Genomic DNA, 26172 nt, shown 5'->3' on the forward strand with positions numbered 1-26172 from the left:
AGAAAATCGTTGAGAAAACGATGTTTTGACATCCTATCTGCAAGATTTCATAAATAATGCAGTAATCGCTAATATAATCCCAACAGACTCTTAGCATCGCTACGAGTGAGAAAGTCCCATCGTAGTCAACTCCTTGAACTTGTCGGAAAACATCTTAATGACAAGTCGAGCTTTCTTAATGGTGATACTTACCATCATTGTCCGTCTTCCTTTTAAAATCCATATGTACCCAACAGCCTTACGACCATCAAGTAGTTCTTCCAAAGTCTACACTTTGTTTTCATATATGGATCCTCTCTCAGATTATATGGCCTCGAGCCATTTATCGGAATCCAGGCCCACCACCGCTTCTCCATAGCTCGTAGGTTCATTGTTGTCTAGCAACATGACTTCCAAGACAGGATTACGTACCACTCTGAAGTAGTACGCATCCTTGTCATCCTACGAGGTTCGATAGTGACTTGATCTGAAGTTTCATGATCACTATCATAAGCTTCCACTTCAATTGGTGTAGGTGCCACAGGAACAACTTCCTGTGCCCTGCCACACACTAGTTGAAGAGACGGTTTAATAATCTCATCAAGTCTCCACCATCCTCCCACTCAATTCTTTCGAGAGAAACTTTTCCTCGAGAAAGGAACCGATTCTAGAAACAATCCTTTATTGCTTTCGGATCTGAGACAGGAGGTATACCCAACTATTTTGGGTGTCCTATGAAGATGCATTTATCCGCTTTGGGTTCGAGCTTATCAGCCTGAAACTTTTTTCACATAAGCGTCGCAGCCCCAAACTTTTAAGAAATGACAGCTTAGGTTTCTCTAAACCATAGTTCATACGGTGTCATATCATCGGAATTACGTGGTGCCCTATTTAAAGTGAATGTGGTTGTCTCTAATGCCTAACCCATAAACTATTGTGGTAATTCGATAAGAGACATCATGGTATGCATCATATCCAATAGGGTGCAGTTATGATGTTCGGACACACCATCACACTATGGTGTTCCAGGCTGTATTAGTTGTGAAACAATTTCCACAATGTCTTAATTCTGTGCCAAACTCGTAATTCAGATATTCATCTCTATGATCATATCATAGATCTTTTATCCTCTTGTCACGACGATCTTTCAACTTCACACTGAAATTACTTGAACCTTTCAATAATTCAGACTCGTGATTCATCAAGTAAATATACTCAACATCTACTCAAATCATCTGTGAAGTAAGAACATAACGATATCCACTACATGAATCAGCACTCATTGGATTGCACACATCAAAATGTATTACTTCCAACAAGTTGCTTTCTAGTTCCATTTTACTGAAAACGAGGCTTTCAGTCATCTTGCCCATGTGGTATGATTTGCATGTCTCAAGTGATTCAAAAATCAAGTGAGTCCAAACGGTCCATTTGCACGGAGTTTCTTCATGCATATACACCAATATACATGGTTTGCATGTCTCAAACTTTTCAAAAACGAGTGAGCCCAAAGATCCATCAACATGGAGCTTCTTCATGCGTTTTATACCGATATGACTTATGTGGCAGTGCCACAAGTAGGTGGTACTATCATTACTATCTTTTGGCATGAACATGTGTATCACTACGATCGAGATTCAATAAACCATTCATTTTAGGTGTAAGACCATTGAAGGTATTATTCAAATAAACAGAGTAACCATTATTCTCCTTAAATGAATAACCGTATTGCGATAGACATAATCCAATCACGTCTATGCTCAACGCAAACACCAAATAACAATTATTTAGGTTTAACACCAATCTCGATGGCAGAGGGAGCGTGCGATGCTTGATCATATCAACATTGGAAACACTTCCAACACATATCGTCAGCTCACCTTTAGCTAGTCTCCGTTTATTCCGTAGCTTTTATTTCGAGTTACTAACACTTAGCAACTGAACCAGTATCTAATACCCTGGTGCTACTAGGAGTACTAGTAAAGTACACATCAACACAATGTATGTCCAATATACTTCTATCGACCTTGCCAGCCTTCTAATCTACCAAGTATCTAGGGTAATTCTGCTCCAGTGGCTGTTCCCCTTATTACAGAAGCACTTAGTCTCGGGTTTGGGTTCAACTTTGGGTTTCTTCACTAGAGCAGCAGCTAAATTGCCGTTTCATGAAGTGTCACTTCTTGCCCTTGCCCTTCTTGAAACTAGTGGTTTCACCAACCATCAACAATTTATGCTCCTTTTGATTTCTACTTTTGCGGTGTCAAACATCGCGAATATTTCAAGGATCATCATATATGTCCCCGATTATAGTTCATCACGAAGCTCTACCAGCTTGGTGGTAATTACATCGGAGAAACATCACTGTCTCATCTTGAAGATCAACTCCCACTCGATTCAAATGATTGTTGTACTCAGACAATCTGAGCACAAGCTCAACAATTGAGCTTTTCTCCCTTAGTTTGCAGGCTAAGAAAATCGTCGGAGGTCTTATACCTCTTGACGTGGGCACGAGCCTGAAATCCCAATTTCAGTCCTTGAAACATCTCATATGTTTCGCGATGTTTCAAAAACGTCATTGGTGCCTCAATTCTAAACCATTTAACTGAATTATCACGTAGTTATCAAAATATGTATGTCAGATGTTCGCAACATCCACAGACAATGTTCGAGGTTCAGCACACTGAGCGGTGCATTAAGGACATAAGCCTTCTATGAAGCAATGAGGACAATCCTCGGACCTAGTCCGCATAATTGCTACTGTCAACTTTCAACTAAAATTTTCTCTAGGAACATATCTAAAACGTAGAACTGAAGCGCGAGCTACGACATAATTTGCAAAATCCTTTTGACTATGTTCAGGATAATTAAGTTCATCTTATGAACTCCCACTCAGATAGACATCCCTCTAGTCATCTAAGTGATTACATGATCCGAGTCAACTAGGCCGTGTCCGATCATCACGTGAGACGGACTAGTCAATGTCGGTGAACATCTTTATGTTGATCGTATCTTCTATACGACTCATGCTCGACCTTTCGGTCTTCTGTGTTCTGAGGCCATGTCTGTACATGCTAGGCTCGTCAAGTCAACCTAAGTGTTTCGCTTGTGTAAATCTGTCTTACACCCGTTGTATGTGAACGTTGGAATCTATCACACCCGATCATCACGTGGTGCTTAGAAACGAACGAACTGTCGCAACGGTGCACAATTAGGGGGAACACTTTCTTGAAATTTTAATGAGGGATCATCTTATTTACTACCGTTGTTTTAAGCAAACAAGATGCATAAACATGATAAACATCACATGCAATCAAATAATAGTGACATGATATGGCCAATATCATATAGCTCCTTTGATCTCCATCTCCGGGGCTCCATGATCATCATCGTCACCGGCATGACACCATGATCTCCATCATCATGATCTCCATCATTGTGTCTCCATGAAGTTGCCTCGCCAACTATTACTTCTACTACTATAGCTAACGGTTAGCAATAAAGTAAAGTAATTACATGATGTTTATGTTGACACGTAGGTCATAAATAAATTAAGACAACTCCTATGGCTCCTGCCGGTTGTCATACTCATCGACATGCAGGTCGTGATTCCTATTACAAGAACATGATCAATCTCATACATCACATATATCATTCATCACATCCTTTTGGCCATATCACATCACATAGCATACCCTGCAAAAACAAGTTAGACATCCTCTAATTGTTGTTTGCATGTTTTACGTGGCTGCTATGGGTTTCTAGCAAGAATGTTTCTTACCTACGCAAAGACCACAACGTGATATGCCAATTGCTATTTACCCTTCATAAGGACCCTTTTCATCGAATCCGATCCGACTAAAGTGGGAGAGACAGACACCCGCTAGCCACCTTATGCAACTAGTGCATGTCAGTCGGTGGAACCAGTCTCACGTAAGAGTACGTGTAAGGTCGGTCCGGGCCGCTTCATCCCACGATGCCGCCGAATCAAGATAAGACTAGTAACAGCAAGCATATTGAACAAAATCAACACCCACAACTACTTTGTGTTCTACTCGTGTATAGAAACTACGCATAGACCTAGCTCATGATGCCACTGTTGGGGAACGTAGCATAAATTCAAAATTTTCCTACGTGTCACCAAGATCAATCTATGGAGTCATCTAGCAATGAGGGAGGAGTGGATCTACATACCCTTGTAGATCGCGCGCGGAAGCGTTCAAGAGAACGGGGTTGATGGAGTCGTACTCGTCGTGATCCAAATCACCGATGATCCTAGCGCCGAACGGACAGCACCTCCGTGTTCAACATACGTACGGAGCAGCGACGTCTCCTCCTTCTTGATCCAGCAAGGGGGAAGGAGAGGTTGATGGAGATCCAACAGCATGACGGTGTGGTGGTAGTAGCGGGATTCCAACAGGGCTTCGCCAAGCGCTGCGGGAGGAGGAGATGTGTCATGGGAGGGTGAGGGAGGCGCCAGGACTTGTGTTAGGTTGCCCTCCCTCCCCCCCACTATATATAGGGCCAAGGGAGAGGGGGAGGGCGCAGCCTTGCCCCTTCCTCCAAGGAAGGGTGCGGCCAAGGGGGGGGAGGAGTCCATCCTCCCCAAGGCACCTCGGAGGTGCCTTCCCCTTTTAGGACTCTCCCCTCCTCTTGTCCCTTTGGCGCATGGGCCTCTTGGGGCTGGTGCCCTTGGCCCATGTAGGCCAAGGCGCACCCCCTACAGCCCATGTGGCCCCCGGGGCAGGTGGCCCCACCCGGTGGACCCCCGGGACCCTTTCGGTGGTCCCGGTACAATACCGGTGACCCCGAAATTTGTCCCGATGGCCGAAATAGCACTTCCTATATATAATTATTTACCTCCGGACCATTCCGGAACTCCTCGTGACATCCAGAAATCTCATCCGGGACCCCGAACAACTTTCGGGTTACCGCATACTAATATCTCTATAACCCTAGCGTCACCGAACCTTAAGTGTGTAGACCCTACGGGTTCGGGAGACATGCAGACATGACCGAGATGACTCTCCGGTCAATAACCAACAGCGGGATCTGGATACCCATGTTGGCTCCCACATGTTCCACGATGATCTCATCGGATGAACCACGATGTCAAGGACTTAATCAATCCCGTATACAATTCCCTTTGTCTATCGGTACGATACTTGCCCGAGATTTGATCGTCAGTATCCCGATACCTTGTTCAATCTGGTTACCGGCAAGTCTCTTTACTCATTCTGTAACACATCATCCCGTGATCAACTCCTTGATCATGTTGTGCACATTATGATGATGTCCTACCGAGTGGGCCCAGAGATACCTCTCCGTCACACGGAGTGACAAATCCCAGTCTCGATTCGTGCCAACCCAACAGACACTTTCAGAGATACCCGTAGTGCACCTTTATAGTCACTCAGTTACGTTGTGACGTTTGGCACACCCAAAGCACTCCTACGGTATCCGGGAGTTGCACAATCTCATGGTCTAAGGAAATGATACTTGACATTAGAAAAGCTTTAGCATACGAACTACATGATCTGGTGCTATGCTTAGGATTGGGTCTTGTCCATCACATCATTCTTCTAATGATGTGATCCCGTTATCAATGACATCCAATGTCCATGGTCAGGAAACCGTAACCATCTATTGATCAACGAGCTAGTCAACTAGAAGCTTACTAGGGACATGGTGTTGTCTATGTATCCACACATGTATCTGAGTTTCCTATCAATACAATTCTAGAATGGATAATAAACGATTATCATGAACAAGGAAATATAATAATAACTAATTTATTATTTCCTCTAGGGCATATTTCCAACAAACGGTTGCGCGAGTCCATGGAGGGCTCCACCCACGAAGGGTACACGAAGAAGCAACCTTGTCTATCCCACCATGGTCGTCGCCCACGAAGGACTTGCCTCACTCGGGTAGATCTTCACGAAGTAGGCGATCTCCTTGCCCTTACAAACTCCTTGGTTCAACTCCACAATCTTGACGGAGGCTCCCAAGTGACACCTAGCCAATCAAGGAGACACCACTCTCCAAGAGGTAACAAATGGTGTGTTGATAATGAACTCCTTGCTCTTGTGTTTCAAATGATAGTCTCCCCAACGCTCAACTCTCTCTCACGGGATTTGGATTTAGTAGAAAGAAGATTTGAGTGGAAAGCAACTTGGGGAAGGCTAGAGATCAAGATTTATGTGGTTGGAATGGAATATCTTGACCTCAACACAAGTGTAGGTGGTTCTATCTCAGAAAATGTATGTTGGAAGTGTAGGCATGTTCTGATGGCTCTCTCCATGAGTGAAGAGTGGGTGGAGGGGTATATATAGCCTCCACACAAAATCTAACCGCTACACACAATTTCCCAAACTTGGTGGGACCGAATCACGAAACTCGGTCAGATCGATTTAGTTCAAAATGTGAACGTTAGGATTTTCGGTGGGACCGACATGTCAACTCGGTGGGACCGATATCATTAGGGTTAGGGCATAACGTAATCTCGATGAGACCGATTAGAAAAACTCGATGGGACCGATTTTGGTAATAGACAAATAGAGAGTTGGTCAGGCAAACTCGATGGGACCGATTCGCTCATCTCGGTTGGTCGGTGGGACCGATCGCTCATCTCGGTTTGACCGAAACGTTATGAAGGGAAACAGAGAGATTACAATCCCATCTCGTTGAGACTGAGATCCCTATTGATGAGACCAAAAAGACTAGGGTTTCTAGCAGTGGCTATGTCAAGAGAACTCGATGGCGCCTGATAGAAAGTTTTGGTAGGGCCGAGTTTGAATTTTGGTTTGGGACATATGTTGTAACTCCCCGAGACCGATGTGCCAGGTGTCATCCAGTTATTCGCTGTTGTTGCCTTGTCATTGATAGCGTGTCATGCATTGCATATCATGTCATCATGTGCATTTCATTTGCATACAGGTTCGTCTCATGCATCCGAGCATTTTCCCCGTTGTCCATTTTGCATTCCGGCGTTCCGTTCTTCTCCGGTGGTCATTTCTACCTTTCTCTCGTGTGTGGGGGTTAAACATTTCCGCATTGGACCGAGACTTTTCATGCGGCCTTGGTTTACTACCGGTAGACCGCCTGTCAAGTTTCGTACCATTTGGACTTCGTTTGTTACTCTAACGGTTAACCGAGGGACCAAAAAGGCCTCGTGTGTGTTGCAGCCCAACACCCTTCCAAAGTGGCCCTAAACCCACCTAAACCTGTTCCATCATCTCGGTCGTTCGATCACGATCGCGTGGCCGAAAACCGCACCTCATTTGGACTCTCCTAGCTCCCTCTACCTATAAATATGTGCTCCCTTCCCGAATTTCGCGGATGAAACCCTAACTTCGTCCTCTCCTCGTCGCCGGACACTTCTCCACCGGCCGGACATGTCCACCCCGCCGCCACGTCGCCCGGACCAATCCGGAGCCGCCACCTCAGCACGCCGCCCGTCCAAGCCAACCGCGGGGCGCCATGTCACCGCCGCCAGCGCCCCACATCGCCACCGCCGCCCGGGCCTAGTGCCGGCCCGCCCCGGGGCCGAACCGGGCCGCGTGAGGCCCGCCCTCCGCGATGTCGCCTCGCACCTCGCCGCCCTTGCTCCGCCGCCTTCGTGCCGTCGCTGGCAATCTCCTTCAGCGACCGGACCGCGCGCCAACCGCGCCGGGCCCGCCTCCGCACCACCGCGGGTCGCCGCGCCGCTCGTCTTCCGCGGTGCCCGAGCCCCGCCGCCCCTCACGTGCCCCCGCGCCGAGCTCGCCGGCACCAGGAGCTCGCCGGAACCGCCGCTCGACCTCCTGCGAGCTCGCCGGAGCACGGGAGCCGCGACGCCGTCCGCTCCGCTCCTCCATCTTCTCCGATGGGCGCCCGGCCTCCTCCGGTCAGATCCGGGGTAGGGATGGCTGGATCCGCCTCCTCCGGCGACTTCGTCGACCTCCGACCGCCCCTTCTTCAGCGAACTCGTGCTTCTCCGACGAACCTCGTAGTCCGTGCCATGGATCTGGATCTGGATCCATCCTCCTCGGTTGACTTTTATCCCTCAAACCTTAATTATATGCCTATGTTCATCACATCGTAACTTTGCATCCGTAGCTCCGATTCATGCATATAGCATATCAAAATGTTCGCCTCAAAGAGTACATCATTTCATCTCATTGCATCTTTTCCATTTGAGTTCATCTTGATGCCCGAAATGCTGTTAGAAAAGTGCTACTTGAGATAATTGTCAGATCTGCTACTCCATTTAGGTTTTTGTCATTTTTGCCATGATTTATGTGTGCATGTTATGCCCCTGAGCTCTACATATGTTTTGTTAAGGGTTTTGCCATCTTTCCAGAGGTGCAACCCATGTATTTTTGTGATGTGTGTGGTGACTAGCACAAGCTTGCTAAGTGAGGCACTTGGTAATGCTGATTTCAGGGAGTTAGCATTTCCACCAAGCCCTTGACCTGTTTATCTCATATGGCGATATGTTCATGTTGTTTCCTAGTGATCCGTGCCTATTCGAGGATGATCAGTAAGGATGTTTTGTTAATCTTGTAGTGCTCTATCCATCCATGTCTTTGTTTGCAATTATGGAGCACCCTAGCTTGAGTCAATCGAGCTCTACTTTTTCTATTTCGTGAATCTGGGCAGATTGTCTACTTGTTAGCGATTTTGCCGATGATGTTGTAGTTGATCCGTGCATGCTATGCTATTGTTCTTGCCATGTCTAGCTTCCATTTTGTGTATTCTTGATGGGTGTATGCTTAGCTTATCATGACTTGCTCCGTAGTGAGTGCATCGAGCTCGTAAGCATGCCTACTTGATATCTGTTTCAGCATGCTCCAGTTTTCACTAAGTCTGTGATCTGATTATGTTTTTGCCTTGTTCACATGCTTGCAATTGTATTTTCTGATCCCTTTTGGCTCAAGGTCACTAAGGGACTTTTGTTAAGCTATTTGAGTAGCTCCATGCCATGCTTTACTTTGCCATGCTCAGGTCCTGTAGCATATAGTTTTGATGCTCCGAAGTGTGCTACCTGATCTGAAATTCCAGACAAGTGTTAATTTCACCAAGTCTGAAATCTGTTTACCATATGCATTTTTGCCATGCTTGTTTGAACCTGTTAATGGATGAATTGGCCGTAGCTCAGTGCTAGACTTTTGTTAAGCATCATGAATGCATCCCTGCCAGGTATTTTGTCGTCATGTTTGGGTGTTGTAGCTTGTTCTTCTCATTGCATTTAGATGGCTACTTGCTGTATATCGCAGACCGGTGCCATATTTGAATTGCTTGCCATTTCCAAACCGTAACTCCGATTCCGGCGTTCTTTATATCGTTTTCAAGCGATTTCATCTCACCTTTCCAGTGGCATACTTGGATTTCCAAGTTGAGGCCAGGTTCATGCATTCCTTGTCAAATCATGCACATGCATCGCATACCGCATCCCGCATATTATACCATGTTCATGTGTTGGTTGTTTACTATGTTGGGTGCTTCTTTCCGGTATTTGCTTATTCAGGTTGGTTCCGGTAACGTCACGTTTGTGAGGACCCGTTCGTCTACGTTCGTTTGTCTTCTTCATGGACTCGTTCTTCTTCCTTGCGGGATTTCAGGCAAGATGATCATACCCTCGAAATCACTACTATCTTTGCTTTGCTAGATGCTCGCTCTTTTGCTATGCCTATGCTGCGATACCTACCACTTGCTTATCATGCCACCCATATTGTTGAACCAAGCCTCTAACCCACCTTGTCCTAGCAAACCGTTGCTTGGCTATGTTACCGCTTTGCTCAGCCCCTCTTATAGCGTTGTTAGTTGCAGGTGAAGATTGAAGTTTTGTTCCTTGTTGGAACATGGAGATTGTTCCTTGTTGGAACATGTTTACTTGTTGGGATATCACAATATATCTTATTTAATTAATGCATCTATATACTTGGTAAAGGGTGGAAGGCTCGGCCTTATGCCTGGTGTTTTGTTCCACTCTTGCCGCCCTAGTTTCCGTCATATCGGTGTTATGTTCCCGAATTTTGCGTTCCTTACGCGGTTGGGTTATAATGGGAACCCCTTGACAGTTCGCTTTGAATAAAACTCCTCCAGCAAGGCCCAACATTGGTTTTACCATTTGCCACCTAGCCTCTTTTTCCCTTGGGTTAGGCCAGCCCAAGGGCCATCTTATTTTACCCCCCCCCGGGGCCAGTGCTTGTCTAAGTGTTGGTCCGAACTAGAGTCCTTTGAAGCGCCACCTCGGGGAAACTTGAGGGCTGGTTTTAGTTGTACGGGGCGCTCATCCGGTGTTGCCCTGAGAACGAGATATGTGCAACTCCTATCAGGATGTCGGTGCATTGGGCGGTCTTGCTGGACTTGTTTTACCATTGTCGAGGATGTCTTGTAGAACTAGGATACCGAGTCTGATCGGAATGTCTCGAGAGGAGGTCTATTCCTTCGTTGACCGTGAGAGCTTGTCATGGGCTAAGTTGGGACACCCCTGCAGGGATTTGAACTTTCGAAAGCCGTGCCCACGGTTATGGGCAGATGGGAATTTGTTAATGTCCGGTTGTAGAAAACCTGAAGTTAACCTTAATTAAAATGCATCAACCGCGTGTGTAATCGTGATGGTCTCTTTCCGGTGGAGTCCGCGAAGTGAACACGGTTGTTGGAGTTATGCTTGACGTAGGTTGTTTTAGGATCACTTCTTGATCATAGTTTTTTTTAACGACCGTGCCTTGCCTTCTCTTCTCGCTCTTATTTGTGTATGTTAGCCACCTTATATGCTAGTCGCTTGCTGCAGCTCCACCTCATACCTTTACCTTACCCATAAGCTTAAATAGTCTTGATCGCGAGGGTGCGAGATTGCTGAGTCCCCGTGGCTCACAGATACTTTCAAAACCAGCTTGCAGGTGCCGTTGAACCGTAGAGATGACGCAACCAAGCTCAAGGAGGAGCTCGATGAAGATCTTGTCCTTTGGTGTTGTTTCGTTCTAGTTGGTCAGTAGTGGAGCCCGGTTGGGGTCGATCGGGGACCTTTGTCGCTTTTGGGGGTTCTTCTTTTATTTTGGTTCCGTAGTGGGACCTTGATTGTATTTGGATGTTGTAATGCTTTATTCATGTAATTGTGTGAAGTGGCGATTGTAAGCCAACTATGTATCTCTTTCCCTTATGTATTACATGGGTTGTGTGAAGATTACCTCACTTGCGACATTGCTTTCAATGCGGTTATGCCTCTAAGTCGTGCTTCGACACGTGGGAGATATAGCCACATCGAGGGCGTTTCATATGTGGATATGAGAAAATAGTTGAGGGCTTTGGAGCATATCACTAAGCATTTTGAGCAAGAAGCTCATTAAGCAGCACCTCACCCCCTCTTGATAGTATTGGCTTTTCCTATGGACTCAATGCGATCTTGGATCACTAAAATGAAAAATGTAGAGTCTTGTGCTTTGAGCTTGAGCCAATCCTTTTGTCCTTGGAATTTTGAGGGGTCCACTTTTCTAATCCATGCCATGGCAATCATTGAGCTTTCCTGAAATATTTATCTTGAAATAGCATTAGCTCAATGAGCTATATGTTGTTACGAATTACCAAAACCACCCAGGGATAGTTGCACTTTCAATACGCCGGATATAGAACCGACAGTCATCAGTTAGCATCATGAAATATTTCTTTCCACCTTTTGTCAAAACACCATTCATTTCACATAGATCTGAATGTATGAGCTCTAGTGGTGCAAGATTTCTTTTTTTCGAAGTCGTGTGGGGCTTACGAGGTTGCTTAGCTTGTACACAAACTTGACACTTAGACCCCTTGACAGTGGTGAAACTAGGGATTAAGATCAACTTGGCTAGTCATGACATGCAACCAAAGTTAACATGGCAAAGACGTGAATGCCATACATTTGATTCACTATTGTTGCAAGCATGATTAACAACTTTATTGCAAACATCTGACAAGGATAAACGAAACAGGCCTCCTGACTCATATCCTTTACCAACAAAAGTTCCATACTTGGGTATTACAAATTTATTCGACTCAAAGACAAGCTTTGTAACCATCTCTACACAAAAGAGATCCGCTAACAATTTTTTATTGACAGAGGGGACATAATGCACGTTCTTCAGCCGCACGATCTTCCCCGAAGTAAATTTTAGATTGACCGTGCCAACAGCACGAACAGAAGCACTTGAACCGTTGCCCATTAGCACGGTTGAAGTCCCTGTGGTCTGATAAGACGAAAGCATGGAAATATCACCACATACATGCACATTAGCACCCATGTCGATCAACCAATCAGGGGAATGACATACTGAAAGAATAGTGGGAAATATACCATACCCAGCATCCTTCATGTCAATGTCACCAATGACAACATTAGCGGTCTTGTCGCCTTTCCCAAGATGACGCTTGTCATAATGATTAGGGAAACTAGGAGCCCAATGATCAGGATCTCCGCACACATGACAAACACCTTTCTTCTTGCCATTCTTCTTCTTGAAGTTGGTGTGTTGTATAACCTTGTTCTTCCCATCAAATTTTGCTTTATCAATAAACTTGCCCTTATTCTTGAACTTGTGGGGCTCGAAGTTTTTATTTTGTACCAGATTGGCACTAGTACCTCCCTCAATACCTCGAGCACGTGTGTCTTTTGCTCTCGCCTTTTCTTCCACATCAAGAGTACCAATGAGATCCAGAATGGAAAACTCTTGCCTCTTATGCTCCAGTAAGGTAGCAAAGTTCCTCCATGAGGGAGGAAGCTTAGTGATGATGCCTCCGGCAACAAACTTGTCCGGTAACATACAATTGAAGTGCTCAAGTTCTCTAGCAAATGACTGTATCTTATGAGCTTGCTCAACCACGGAGCGCTCATTAGTCATCCTGTAGTCATAGAATTGCTCCATGATGTACATCTCAGTGCCGGCAACCGAGATCCCAAACTTGGCCTCGAGTGCGTCCCACATATATTTGCCATTGGCAATTGATGCATAAGCATCAACTATGTTCTCACCAAGAACACTCAAGAGAGCATCCTTAAACATGGTATCCATTTTCTAAAAAGCTTGTTCCCGTTGAGCATCATAATTTTCTTGAGGTTTGCCAAGAGTGGCATCATAGCAACTCATGGTTTGAAACCATAAGACCGCTCTCACGCGCCACCTCTTATAGTGGATACCCTCAAACATAGGAGGTCTCATGGAAGCAGCAAAACCACTCGGGTAAATTGCCTACAATGAGATTTTTGGATTGTTGGAAATATGAGTAATTTACCATAAGATTTTATTAACAGAAATAGTAGAGAAAACATGACTATCATAGTAGAGATGAAACAAGTCATATAATCTAAAGATGAGACATCATATGGCATGTGCACATATGAACTAGAAGAGAACATGTGTAGAAAAGAGGCTAGAACCAGAAACGCTAGAGTAAGAAACCGAGGCAAGATATTAAACAGAGAGAACACGAAGACATACGAAACAACATCAAAAGCACTGGTCTTGGGGTCGGTGTCCTCGCCAGCCATGTTGTTGAAGAGGTTGTCGACGTCGGGGAAGAAGGTGTCGTCGGGGAAGTAGTCGTCAGAGTCCGGGGCGTCTGTGATGAAGAAGTCAGTAGTCGCGCGGAGCGCTCCCCAAAAACCTTATCACCCTTCTCCAGTACATGACTCAAAAGCGGTGGGGTTTCGGAGGCCTACTGTCCTGACCTGCGGTGCACGCCGCAAGCTGGGATGGGGAAGATCGTAGCAGTAGCTCGGTGCTCAGGAACGGTGGCGAGAAGAAGTGCGCCGTTTGCATTCACATCGGCTCGACTCATTCCCACAACCCACGGCGCGTCATGACGAGGCGTGGCGTGGCGAGACGGGCAACGGAGGAGGAGAGCGCGTGGATGTGCCTCTTGTTCTCATGCTCATACATGTGAAGAAACAACCTTCCTTATAAGGAGGTCCAACTCCCACCAAACTAGCAATGTGGGACTAAACTTTAGTTCCACCTCTTGCCTTGCACGAATGGGCTGCGTGAGTCTCTAGAATTTATTAGGAATTTCTGAAACTGCTATTGGGCTGTCCCATAAATAGACAAAATTCCAGCAAGAGCGACGCGACTGGGCGAAAGTTGCGCCGGCGCGCCGATTTCAAATGTTTTCCATCGAAAAACATACCACATATCATGATGGCTACTCATTGTTCGGCTTTTATTAGGTTTTCAGTATCGGGAGAGGCACCTATTACGTTTCTCTTTCCTCGGTCCAAATGGTGCCCGTTTCTATTGTTTTTCACTCCCGAGCATTACAAAGAGAGATGAGATGGCAATAAGAGTGGCGCCTCGTAAGAGAGGACATATATGATCCCCCATGAGACATGTATGAAGAGAGTGGTGGGCTGGAAGGGGGAAGGGTGGTGGCAGAAAGCTCATCGCCCGTAGAAAAGGGTAAGCCCCCTCTATGTTGTTTTCCTTGTGTTTTTCTTCATTTTTCGCGTGTGCCAGCCAACGACTCGTTGGTGTCTTCATCTAGGTACGTTGCAAGGCCGACAAATCATAGGTTGCATACAAGTGGGTGTATGTGTGTTTTGTCTAGTTTAGATTAGGAGGGGATTTTGGTATATGAGTGAATTGTTTTCCTAGATTTCCCTAAGGTTCATGGACCCCACTTTTTATTTTGTTCGCCAGGTCACTGCCAAACAGTTAAATATGGATTAAATTCATATGTTTATTAGCATTAGTATTCATGCTTTGCTCAAAAAGATACATATCTTCTAATTTTGGTATTAGTTTTCAATCTACCGTGTGTGGTTGGTAGTAATTGATTGATTTTATTGGATTGCATTGCTACTTAGTTGTTGGTGCCGTGCTTGTCATTCACACCTTAGATGTTTTAGATCCTGGACCGCGCGTTCCTTTGTCATCATGAGCGTCTTTGTATTTGCTTTTGTTTGGTCTAACTAGATGCCATCTATAATATATTTTCATGACCTCTCAATTTTTATTTTACTACAGGTGTTCTGTGAGAGTGCTCTTTACGTAATCTACACATCTCAAGGAAACAATGTGTATGGGCTTGCGCATATCTTCGTCAAAGGTATAGGTCTGTAATATGCATGTCTTTCTTATCACTTAAATCATTAATTATTACCCATCCAAACCTTCATTTGTAGATTCTCAATGTTCAGTTTTCTTTAGTTATTTAGTCGTCCATCTTCTTTATTTGACCGGTTTATATTGTCTTACACTTCATACATTGGTTCAAAAGCTTTGTTAATCGCTAGCTTTCGAAGCTATAGAAAATATTGTTTTTAATAGTATTTTATCTTCTTTTTTTGTTCTTTTGAGGAGCTCATATCCCCCTATTTGTGAGTGTGTTTCACATTGATAGTCGACGAAGGCTCTATGTCAGTGTAGATTCCGGAAGACCCTTCCATAGGATGCCACAATGAGTCGGAAAGTTCAAAGGGAAAACAAAGAGTCAATTTACCTAGGTTTAGGGCTCTCGTGATAGAGGTAAAATCCTACTTCTGCTCTTTTTGTATTGATTGGATGGGATACACATAGTACAAGGAAATCGTAATGATCAAATGTATACCAAAGAGTTGAGAATAATGTGTCTATCGACCAGCCCAGCCTCGCGTGGGAGTATTTTCCGGCAGATCCCTTAATATGTTACTTTAGTTACATTAGTAGATCGGATGAGAAACATGAGAGGATTTTCCCAGTATGCCATTAAGGGGCTTAGCATGGGCCATATCCGCTAAGTTTTCCCCGCAAAAAAAAATATCCGCTAAGTTTTGACTAAGGCCCATGTGCCTTTGACTGGGCTGGCTTTTTTGTTAACTAATGAGCCTGTAATGGGTGGTGCCACCAGTCCTTACTTCATAGGCTCACATTGCCCATTGTTCGTGTGTCATTTCTTCCAATGAACAACCAATGCGTAGCTCCATCGTCCAATAGAAGGCCGACACGTGGAGGATCGTCAGTTGGCCACGTAGTTAATGGGTATCAGATCCAGAATCCTACGGTTAACTTAACGGTGACCTGTTACGGCGACTGCCACATGTTGGGTACCCTTGACGAAGCATTTTCATGTTGCGCACATTTTCTGTCATGAAAGATCATACTTCCATAATTAAGAAGTGATTATTGTCGTGGCCCGTGGGACAGCCATTTTTTCTGAATTTTTTACCAAGTTATTGGGACAAAAGAGTATGAATGGCCCAAAACAGTCCAGAAGACCGAAAATTATGCGAGTCAGCCCATTTACCATGTGTGCCGTCTCGTTTGCGAGGTGAAGCCAACGTGCCGGCACAACACGGGCCGCCACGGGTCAAGCCCACTTAGGCGCGTGTCGTGTCCGGGCCAGCCCGTTGGCCACCTATGGATCCACCTGTAAGTGACACATGTGCAGGGCACGCATGAGTCCTTTCTCTATTACCCGAAAGCAAAAGTTATTCTCAAAAAAAAAAAAGCAAAAGCTCGATGCCGGTGCACACACTAGTGTAAACACGGTTGTCTCAAAAAAAAACCTAGTGTAAACACGGCCGTAAGTCGGCCTAGTCTCTTGCTCTGCGGTGAGGACGAACTTGCATATGGTGCGACGGATGCGCATGGGCTGGGGGTAATGATTTGCAGAGCTTCTACCTCGAGAACAAGTGTCACACGGGGCCGGAAAATGGCAGGGTGGTAGAGAGAAAGAGATTGTTACCGGGGGCTCGACGGCGCCACGCCTCCCGATCTCCTCCGCCGCCTACCGACCGGCAGCGGTGCCTCCGCCTCCCTCCGGTGAAGCTCCCCCGAGCGCTGCGCCTCCAGGTCCCTCTGCCCTCCGGCGACGGCCGACTGCCCGGCGGCCGCCCCCCTTGCCCCTAGCTCCACCCCGCCTGAAGCTCCCGCCCCCTCCGGCGACGGCGACGCGACGGCCCGGCGGTCGTCTTCCTCCTCCGTCGACCAGGTTAGCCCCCTCCTATTCCTCCTCTTTCTCGCCCCGCTGAGCAGCGCTTCCGTGCCTCGCCTCCGGTAGGCTCGAGCCGAAGTTGGATCTGCGGCACATGCAGCTCCCACTCGAACCCTGTATTTCGCAGCTCACAGCAGAATACGCCCAGCTCCAAGGCCGGGGACAGAAGGTGGTCTGTTCCCTCCCTTTACTGCTGTCCTCTTCTTGCGATTGTGATGCCGCCACTTGTTGCGTTTCTCGGAGCGCTGTGTTGTTTTCTGCTCGTTTGTTGCTTGTTCCTCCTCTAGTCTGTTCGTCTTCTCCTGATTCACCCCCAAAATTCGCCCCTTCCCAGACTTACTTCTTGTTCTTCTCCCTTTAGCTTGCCTCTGGGATTCTTTCTTTGCCGCAGGGAGTGAGCAATTGAAATCAAAACGTCACTCTTTCGCCTCGATTTGTTTGCTTCATTGCAGCCCACTAGTCCAATCCATCCAGCGATGGATCGATTGAGTTCCTTTTTTTCAGCTAAAGGTGCGAGAGCAGCTTATCACATCCTAACCAATCCAGCTTATACAGATGTGAAAGCATTGCTACCATTTCACATTATTAATGTTTCCCCAATGTACATTCGTATTTCAGGGCTCAGGGGTTATTTTTGTTGGTAAAATTAGTTGTTTATGTTCTTGTTGAGTGGCTGAAATAATGCATGAGGTGTTGATATTTCAGGTTTGATCAGGAGTTTGTAAGAAGCTCCTGGATTATAACTGATCAGATGCTTGGGCACAACAATATGTCGCCCAACAGACTAGAGGTCGTGCTGATGCTGTTGATGCTCATGGTTTACAATGCTTCAGGTACTCTTAAACATGGATGTTGTTTTAAATTACATGAGTGCTTTCAACATGGTTAGTATGCTTAATTGTGTTAATGCAATCTGATTTCCCAGTGTGCCAGTGCCTAGTTTGAGGAAAACATAATTTATTGTTCTGAACTGAAGAAAATAGAAGATAGTGCATACAAACATACATCCTTTTTTGTATTATATTTTCCTTCACATAAATTTGTTACTGTTCTCTGTTCTATGTAGGAGCATTTGTTGGTATCAACATTGGCACTAACGTGTCAGACCTGCCATCAGCATCAGACATAGTCTCCATCCTTAAAGCCAAGAAGATTCAACATGTTCGCTTGGTTGATTCAAACCATGAGATGCTAGTCGCCCTTGCGAACACTGGAATTGAAGTGATGGTTGGTGTGCCAAATAATGAGCTGCTCCGTGTGGGGCAATCTCGTCCGACAGCTGCTGATTGGATTAACAAGAATGTTGCTGCCTACATTCCAGCAACAAACATCACGTATATTGCCGTGGGTGATGAGATTCTTACTACTGTCCCAAATGCAGCTCTTGTTCTAGTACCTGCATTGCAATTCCTCCAATCAGCACTGTTGGCTGCAAACCTCAATACCCAGGTGAAACTATCAAGTCCTCATTCAATGGATATGATCTCTAAGGCATTTCCTCCCTCTGCTGCCACTTTCAACTCAACATGGAGCTCAATAATGTTACAGTATCTTGGATTTCTGAAGAGGACAGGATCTTCCTTCATGCTGAATGCTCAACCGTACTATGGCTATGTGAAAGGGCAAGGTGTATTCCCTTTAGAGTATGCCCTGTTTCGATCACTCAATCCCAACAGTCAGATTGCAGATCCGAACACCAATTTGTTCTATACCAATATGTTTGATGCTATGGTTGATGCCACATACAACTCAATAAAAGCAATGAATTTCACCGATATTCCTGTTATGGTCACAGCTTCTGGTTGGCCATGGCATAGTGCACGCAAAGAACCGGCTGCGGATGTTGATAATGCTCTGGCCTACAATACAAATCTCATACGCCATGTACTAAATAACTCTGGTACCCCTAGCCAGCCAAATAATCAAGTAAGCACATACCTGTTTGAGTTGTTCAGTGAGGATCTTCGGTCAGGATCTGTTTCGGGGGAAAGTTGGGGGATTATGTTTAGCAATGCAAGTGCAGTGTACTCCCTGACATTTGAAGATGTGGCTACAGCTAGTACTGATTCACCGGCTTTGCACGGGATGTTTTGTGTGGCAAATTCAAGTGCACCCCATAGTGCATTGAAGCAAAGTTTGGATTGGGCATGTGGCCCTGGTTCTGCAAACTGCAGCGCAATTCAACCTGGGCAGCCGTGCTACAAACCAGATGACATTGTAGCTGTTGCTTCGTATGCTTTCAATGATTATTATCATAGAACGCAAGCAAGTGGAGGAACATGTAACTTTAATAGCACAGCAACGATATCATCTACGGATCCAAGTAAGCTAAATTTCCTCCTGAGTATTCATGTATTAGCTAGTAGGTACTGCCATAGTAGAACTAACTACAGAATCAATCAGTAGATGCAGGTTTGAGTATTCCCTTATGGTTGGCATTTCATATAAAATTATTATCGTTGGTCTCACTATCTCAACACTAAAAAGGAGATTTCATATGACCTGATTGGCTGATTTACTACTTGCGTGTAACACTTTGTGCAACCTTTAGCAATCTTTATTCTTCGTTCATCCTCTAGTACTAGGGGTGAAACAGAAAGCTTTTTGTATCCTGTGGAAAGTGCAGTGCAGATTTTTACAAGTTTCACCTAATCATTAGCCATCATAGCTCCTCTGATCTGTGTATTTGCTCTATTCTGTTATCTGAGTCCTTAATCTGCCGTCAAAAATTTATTGCATCTTAGTGTAAGTTTTCCTTGAAGACTTTATGTTAATTAGTCTGGTAGGTTGAGCTAAGAAGCTCAATTGCTGCTCTGTCTCTAAGATTCTGCCGATGCACGCCTGCACAGAAACTTGTATGCAAATGATGCCTAATTGGCAAATCTTCCTGTTTTTAGTCACAAGGAATGGTCAGACGTGTCAGTAAGAAGTGGCAAACTTTACCTGCCCTCTCACATGTTAGAATCGACATGGTTTTTACATGCCTTCTTGGCATACGGCATATATTAGCAGAAGGTTGCTTTGGTCCAAACAGAACTGAAAGTAGCTTAATTGTGGAAGTATTGGTTTGACCATTCCTGATGACTTGGCTTGTTTATTCTCCATACGGCTTAGACACTATTGGAAACCAACCAGCAAGATTCAGATGCTATTGTTTATTCTCCACGCGGCTCAGACACTATTGGAAACCAATACAAGGATAACAGATCTATGGTTGTAGTACTGAATGTACATGTTTGTTATGTATATCGAATGAGGCATATTATAAACCATGCGTAGGAGTCCGAAGCCAATCATCTGATCTGCTCATGCTAATATATAGAAACCATATACCATTAGTTGGTTAGAAAATCGCGACAGTCATCCTGTAGTTACTCACATTTTGATATATGGTTCTGTCTTGTTATTCAAGTGTTCGCTGTTACAATATTGCAATTACCGCTTTGGTGTGTGACATGAGCCTAAACAAAGTTTCCCCTGAATTTAAACTTGCAGGCCATGGTTCATGTAAATTTGCAGGAAGGTGAGTCGTACTTCTTCGGTGTGTTCTTGTAAGTTCAAACTTCTATCGTTGTTCTATACTAACAATGAGGTTTGGTTCTATCTGCAGCACCGGTGTCAATGGCAGTGGTATGGCTTCTGGACCTGTGAGCCAAGATAGTTCCGCTTCACAATCTCAATCTTTCTGGTTGACTTGGCTAATCGCCATGCTGCTGCCTGTTCTACTTCTCATGTAAAACATTGTAACCGAACGTTGTATTTTGGATGAGATGCGTGAGATTTGTTGCGCCTCTTGTTGTTAGATAGAAAGGGGGCCCATTTGTCTCACTTTATTGAGGTGGTAAATGCCATGTACTCCCTCTGTAAATAAATATAAGACCTTTTAGATCACTACTTTAGTGATCTAAAACGTCTTATATTTGTTTACACAGGGAGTGTCTCTCAATTTTAGTTGTACTAGAAATGAACAGGCAAGGTGCACTAACTTTCAATGTCAAGCTGGGAAACTTCAATTGTCCTATAGAAATGAACAGGCAAGGTGCAATCCTTTTGCATGAAAGGTTTCGCACCTCTTGCTAGTTTTGTTTAGGGTCTGAGTGTTGGCGTCAAGGTCAACAATGATATATGTCATTACCTCTGGGCCAAAACAAAGGCGACAAGGAGACCCGTTGTGGCTGATTGTTTTTGATATTGCCGCGGATATGTTAGCCACTCTCATAGCACGGGATTGATCCGGTTGTGCGCTCCCTTATCTTCGGCCAGTGAGGCTTCATGAGGGTGTGACGTGAAGCTTCACTTTATTGACGGGGTCATGGGACATTAAATATAGATTTCCATTGCACTGACAGAAGTGAAGAAAGTCATGGTGGCTGCGATCGAAGGTTTGCAATGGTGTAGAGGTGCTTTGGTGCCAATGAAGAATGACGGCACAGGTTCTTCCTGTGCGTCGGGTGTTGATGACTTGCTGCAGCGTTCTTGGCAAGAGGGGGCGGCAGCACAGGTGAACTGCATTTTGTTGTAGTGCTCCTCGAGCACCGAGTCACGATTTACAGGGTGAAAGCCCAATGTCTGGCCTTTATTGGATGTGCCTGGCAATGGCCTTGCAGAAGACATTGTTTTGTGAAATCGGATTTTCTCCTGAGTGAAAACTCAAGATCTTTGATCGGACGATGACAATGCCGGTGCATTGTTTCCTTCTTGAAGGCATCGATTTTGAAGAATCCCTTTTTGCAGTTCAGGTGTTGTCTTCGGTGGTGATTAGAGTGTTGTTGTTGTGAGTTTTTCATCACTGTGACGGGGTCTTTGTTTTATATTTCTCTCTTTTATTTTTTTCTTGGTTGTGTGCATCCTTGATATCTTTCGATATCTTGTTGGTGCAGAGGCTGGGTGTAATTGTCAATATTAATATATTCCCTTTGTCGAAAATAGCACGGGATAAAGAGGGATGGCCAATTTGGAGATCTTGTTCTACGTCTAGTAGAGGGTGGGATATCCATCTTATAGTATGCAGGTGATACCTCGCCTTTGTGGAATATGATATGGATAAAGCCATTAATATAAATCTTCCCTTGTGTCTGTTTGAGCAACTTTCTGGATCCAAAATCCAGTTTCACAAAAATTAGACCATTTGTTTTGGAAAAACTAGAGTCCGAAGAGTAGTGAAACAATTGTTTGGGTGTGAATCTGTTATGCTTCTATTCAAGTACTTGGGAATTCCTATTATTAATTAAGCTTCTGAATAAAGAATGGAAAGGTATTGAAGACAATTTTAAAGCAATTGAAAAGGCAAGTTTTTTTGAAAAAACTCAAGCTTTATTCATTTGTAATAATCATTACATCGTTTATGAGGATTGGTACAATTTCATTTAAAGGCTTCTCAAACCAATCAAAAATCAAAGAAAATCTAGCCAATCTAGAAAGTTCGTGAGCAACTTTATTTGCTTCTCAATGCTCAAACCTAGAAATAGGAAAATCACAAGCAAAATGAAAACAATCATCAAATTGAAAAGGCAAGTTGTTCTCACACGGAGGATGATTTTTCCTAATTAATTCGGTCCTTCCTACTTTACCTATGTTTATGCTATGCTTCCTGCAAGTACCTAAAGGGGTGCGGAAGAGGATTGACTTCTTACAGATCCAAATTCTTATAGCAATATGTATTGGGGAACGCAATATTTCAAAAAAAAATCCTACGATCATGCAAGATCTATCTAGGAGATGCATAGCAACGAGAGGGGAGAGTGTGTCTACGTACCCTTGTAGACCGAAAGCGGAAGCGTTAAGTAACGCGGTTAATGTAGTTGAACGTCTTCGCAATCCAATCGATCAAGTACCGAACGCACGGCACCTCCGCGATCTGACACGTTCAACTCGGTGACGTCCCTCGTACTCTTGATCCAGTTGAGGCCGAGGGTGAGTTGCATCAGCACGGCGACGTGTTGACGGTGATGATGAAGTTACCGATGCAGGGCTTCGCCTAAGCACTACGAAAATATGACCGAGGTGGAAGACTGTGGAGGGGGGCACCGCACACGGCTAAAGATCAACTTGTGTGTCCATGGGGTGCCCCCTCCCTCGTATATAAAGGAGGGGAGGAGGAGGCCATCCGGCCACAAGGGGCGCGCCAAGGGGGGAGGAATTCTACTCCTAGTAGGAGTAGGTTTCCCCCTTTCCTAGTCCAAGAAGAAGGGAAAGAGGAGAGAAGAGAAGGAAGGAGGGGGGGGGGGCGCCCCCTTCCCTTGTCCAATTCGGACAGGGCAAGGGGGGCCGCGCGCCACTTCCGGCCGGCCCTCTCTCTTCTCCACTAAGGCCCATTGTGGCCCATTAATCCCCCGGGGGGTTTCGGTAACCTTCCGGTACTCCGGAAAATACCCGATATACTTCGGAACCATTCCGGTGTCTGAATATAACCTTCCAATATATAAATCTTTATGTCTCGACCATTTCGAGACTCCTCGTCATGTTCGTGATCTCATCCGGGACTCTGAACAACCTTCGGTACATCAAATCACATAACTCATAATACATATCGTCATCGAACGTTAAGCGCGCGGACCCTACGGGTTCGAGAACTATGTAGACATGACCGAGACATATCTCCGGTCAATAACCAATAGCGGAACCTAGATGCTCATATTGGTTCCAACATATTCTACGAAGATCTTTATTGGTCAAATCGCATAACAACATACGTTGTTCCCTTTGTCATCGGTATGTTACTTGCCCGAGATTCGATAGTCGGTATCATCATACCTAGTTCAATCTCGTTACCGGCAAGTCTCTTTACTCGTTATGTAATGCATCATCCCATGACTAATTCATTAGTCACATTGCTTGCAAGGCTCATAGTGATGTGCATTACCGAGAGGGCCCAGAGATACCTCTCTGATACACGGAGTCCTAATCTCGATCTATGCCAACTCAACAAACACCATCGGAGACACCTGTAGAGCATCTTTATACTCACCCAGTTACGTTGTGAAGTTTGATAGCACACAAGGTGTTCCTCCGGTATTCTGGAGTTGCATATTCTCATAGTCATAGGTATAAGTCATGAAGAAAGCAATAGCAATAAACTAAATGATCATAGTGCTAAGCTAACGGATGGGTCTAGTCCATCACATCATTCTCTAGTGATGTGATCCCGTTCGTCAAATGACAACACATGTCCATGGCTAGGAAACTTAACCATCTTTGATTAACGAGCTAGTCAAGTATAGGCATACTAGGGACACTCTGTTTGTCTATGTATTCACACATGTACTAAGTCTTCAGTTAATACAATTCTAGCATGAATAACAAACATTTATCATGATATAAGTAAATATAAATAACAACTTTATTGTTGCCTCTATGGCATATTTCCTTCAGTCTCCCACTTGCACTAGAGTCAATAATCTAGATTACACAGTAATGATTCTAACACCCATGGAGTCTTGGTGCTGATCATGTTTTGCTCGTGAGAGAGGCTTAGTCAACGGGTCTGCAACATTCAGATCTCTATGTATCTTGCAAATCTCTATGTCTCCCTCCTTGACTTGATCGCAGATGGAATTGAAGCGTCTCTTGATGTGCTTGGTTCTCTTGTGAAATCTGGATTCCTTTGCTAAGGCAATTGCACTAGTATTGTCACAAAAGATTTTCATTGGACCCGACGTACTAGGTATTACACCTAGATATGATATGAACTCCTTCATCCAGACTTCTTCATTTGCTGCTTCCAAAGCAGCTATGTATTCCACTTCACACGTAGATCCCGCCACGATGCTCTGCTTAGAACTACACCAACTGACAGCTCCACCATTCAATAAAAATACGTATCCATATCCGGTTTGTGACTTAGAGTCATCCGGATCAGTTTCAAAGCTTGCATTGACATAACCGTTTACGATGAGCTCTTTGTCACCTCCATAAACGAGAAACATATCCTTAGTCCTTTTCAGGTATTTTAGGATGTTCTTGACCGCTGTCCAGTGATCCACTCCTGGATTACTTTGGTACCTCCCTGCTAAACTAATAGAAAGGCACACATCATGTCTGGTACACAACATTGCATACATGATAGAACCTATGGCTGAGGCATAGGGAATGACTTTCATTTTCTCTCTATCTTCTGTAGTGGCCAGGCATTGAGTCCGACTCAACTTCACGCCTTGTAACACAGGCAAGAACCCTTTCTTTGCTTGATCCATTTTGAACATCTTCAAAACTTTATCAAGGTATGCGCTTTGTGAAAGTCCAATTAAGTGTCTTGATCTATCTCTATAGATCTTGATGCCCAATATGTAAGCAGCTTCACCGAGGTATTTCATTGAAAAATTCTTATTCAAGTATCCTTTTATGCTATTCAGAAATTCAGTATCATTTCCGATCAACAATATGTCATCCACATATAATATCAGAAATGCTACGGAGCTCCCACTCACTTTCTTGTAAATACAGGCTTCTCCAAAAGTCTGTATAAAACCATATGCTTTGATCACACTATCAAAGTGTATATTCCAACTCCGAGATGCTTGCACCAGTCCATAAATGGATCGCTGGAGCTTGCACACTTTGTTAGCACCTTCTGGATCGACAAAACCTTTTGGTTGCATCATATACAACTCTTCTTTAAGATACCCATTAAGGAATGTAGTTTTGACATCCATTTGCCAAATTTCATAATCATAAAATGCGGCAATTGCTAACATGATTCGGACGGACTTAAGCATCACTACGGGTGAGAAGGTCTCATCGTAGTCAACTCCTTGAACTTGTAGAAAACCTTTCGCAACAAGTCCAGCTTTGTAGACAGTAACATTACCGTCAGTGTCAGTCTTCTTCTTGAAGATCCATTTATTCTCTATGGCTTGCCGATCATCGGGAAAGTCAACCAAAGTCCACACTTTGTTCTCATACATGGATCCCATCTCAGATTTCATGGCTTCAAGCCATTTTGCGGCATCTAGGCTCATCATCGCTTCCTCATAGTTCGTAGGTTCGTCATGGTCAAGTAACATGACCTCCAGAACAGGATTACCGTACCACTCTGGTGCGGATCTTACTCTGGTTGACCTACGAGGTTCGGTAGTAACTTGATCAGAAGTTTCATGATCATCATCATTAGCTTCCTCACTAATTGGTGTAGGAATAACTGGAACTGATTTTTGTGATGAACTACTTTCAAATAAGGGAGAAGGTACATTTACCTCATCAAGTTCTACTTTCCTCCCACTCTTCTTTCGAGAGAAACTCCTTCTCTAAAAAGGATCCATTCTTAGCAACGAA

General features: G+C 44.6%; 1 protein-coding gene across 1 annotated transcript; it reads left to right on the forward strand.

Moving 5' to 3' along the window:
* The first annotated feature begins 16475 nt into the window (after nt 1–16475).
* LOC123103242 (glucan endo-1,3-beta-glucosidase 4) lies at nt 16476–20923 on the forward strand. The gene is made up of 5 exons (XM_044524767.1): nt 16476–16899; nt 17608–17735; nt 17969–19225; nt 20398–20425; nt 20513–20923. Exons 2-5 carry the CDS (start codon nt 17654–17656, stop codon nt 20637–20639), a joined length of 1494 nt encoding a protein of 497 aa, XP_044380702.1. The 5' UTR covers nt 16476–16899; nt 17608–17653; the 3' UTR covers nt 20640–20923.
* Nucleotides 20924–26172: the final 5249 nt, after the last annotated feature.

This window comes from Triticum aestivum, chromosome 5A, assembly GCF_018294505.1.
Source record: "Triticum aestivum cultivar Chinese Spring chromosome 5A, IWGSC CS RefSeq v2.1, whole genome shotgun sequence".
NCBI classification, from domain to species: Eukaryota; Viridiplantae; Streptophyta; class Magnoliopsida; order Poales; family Poaceae; genus Triticum; species Triticum aestivum.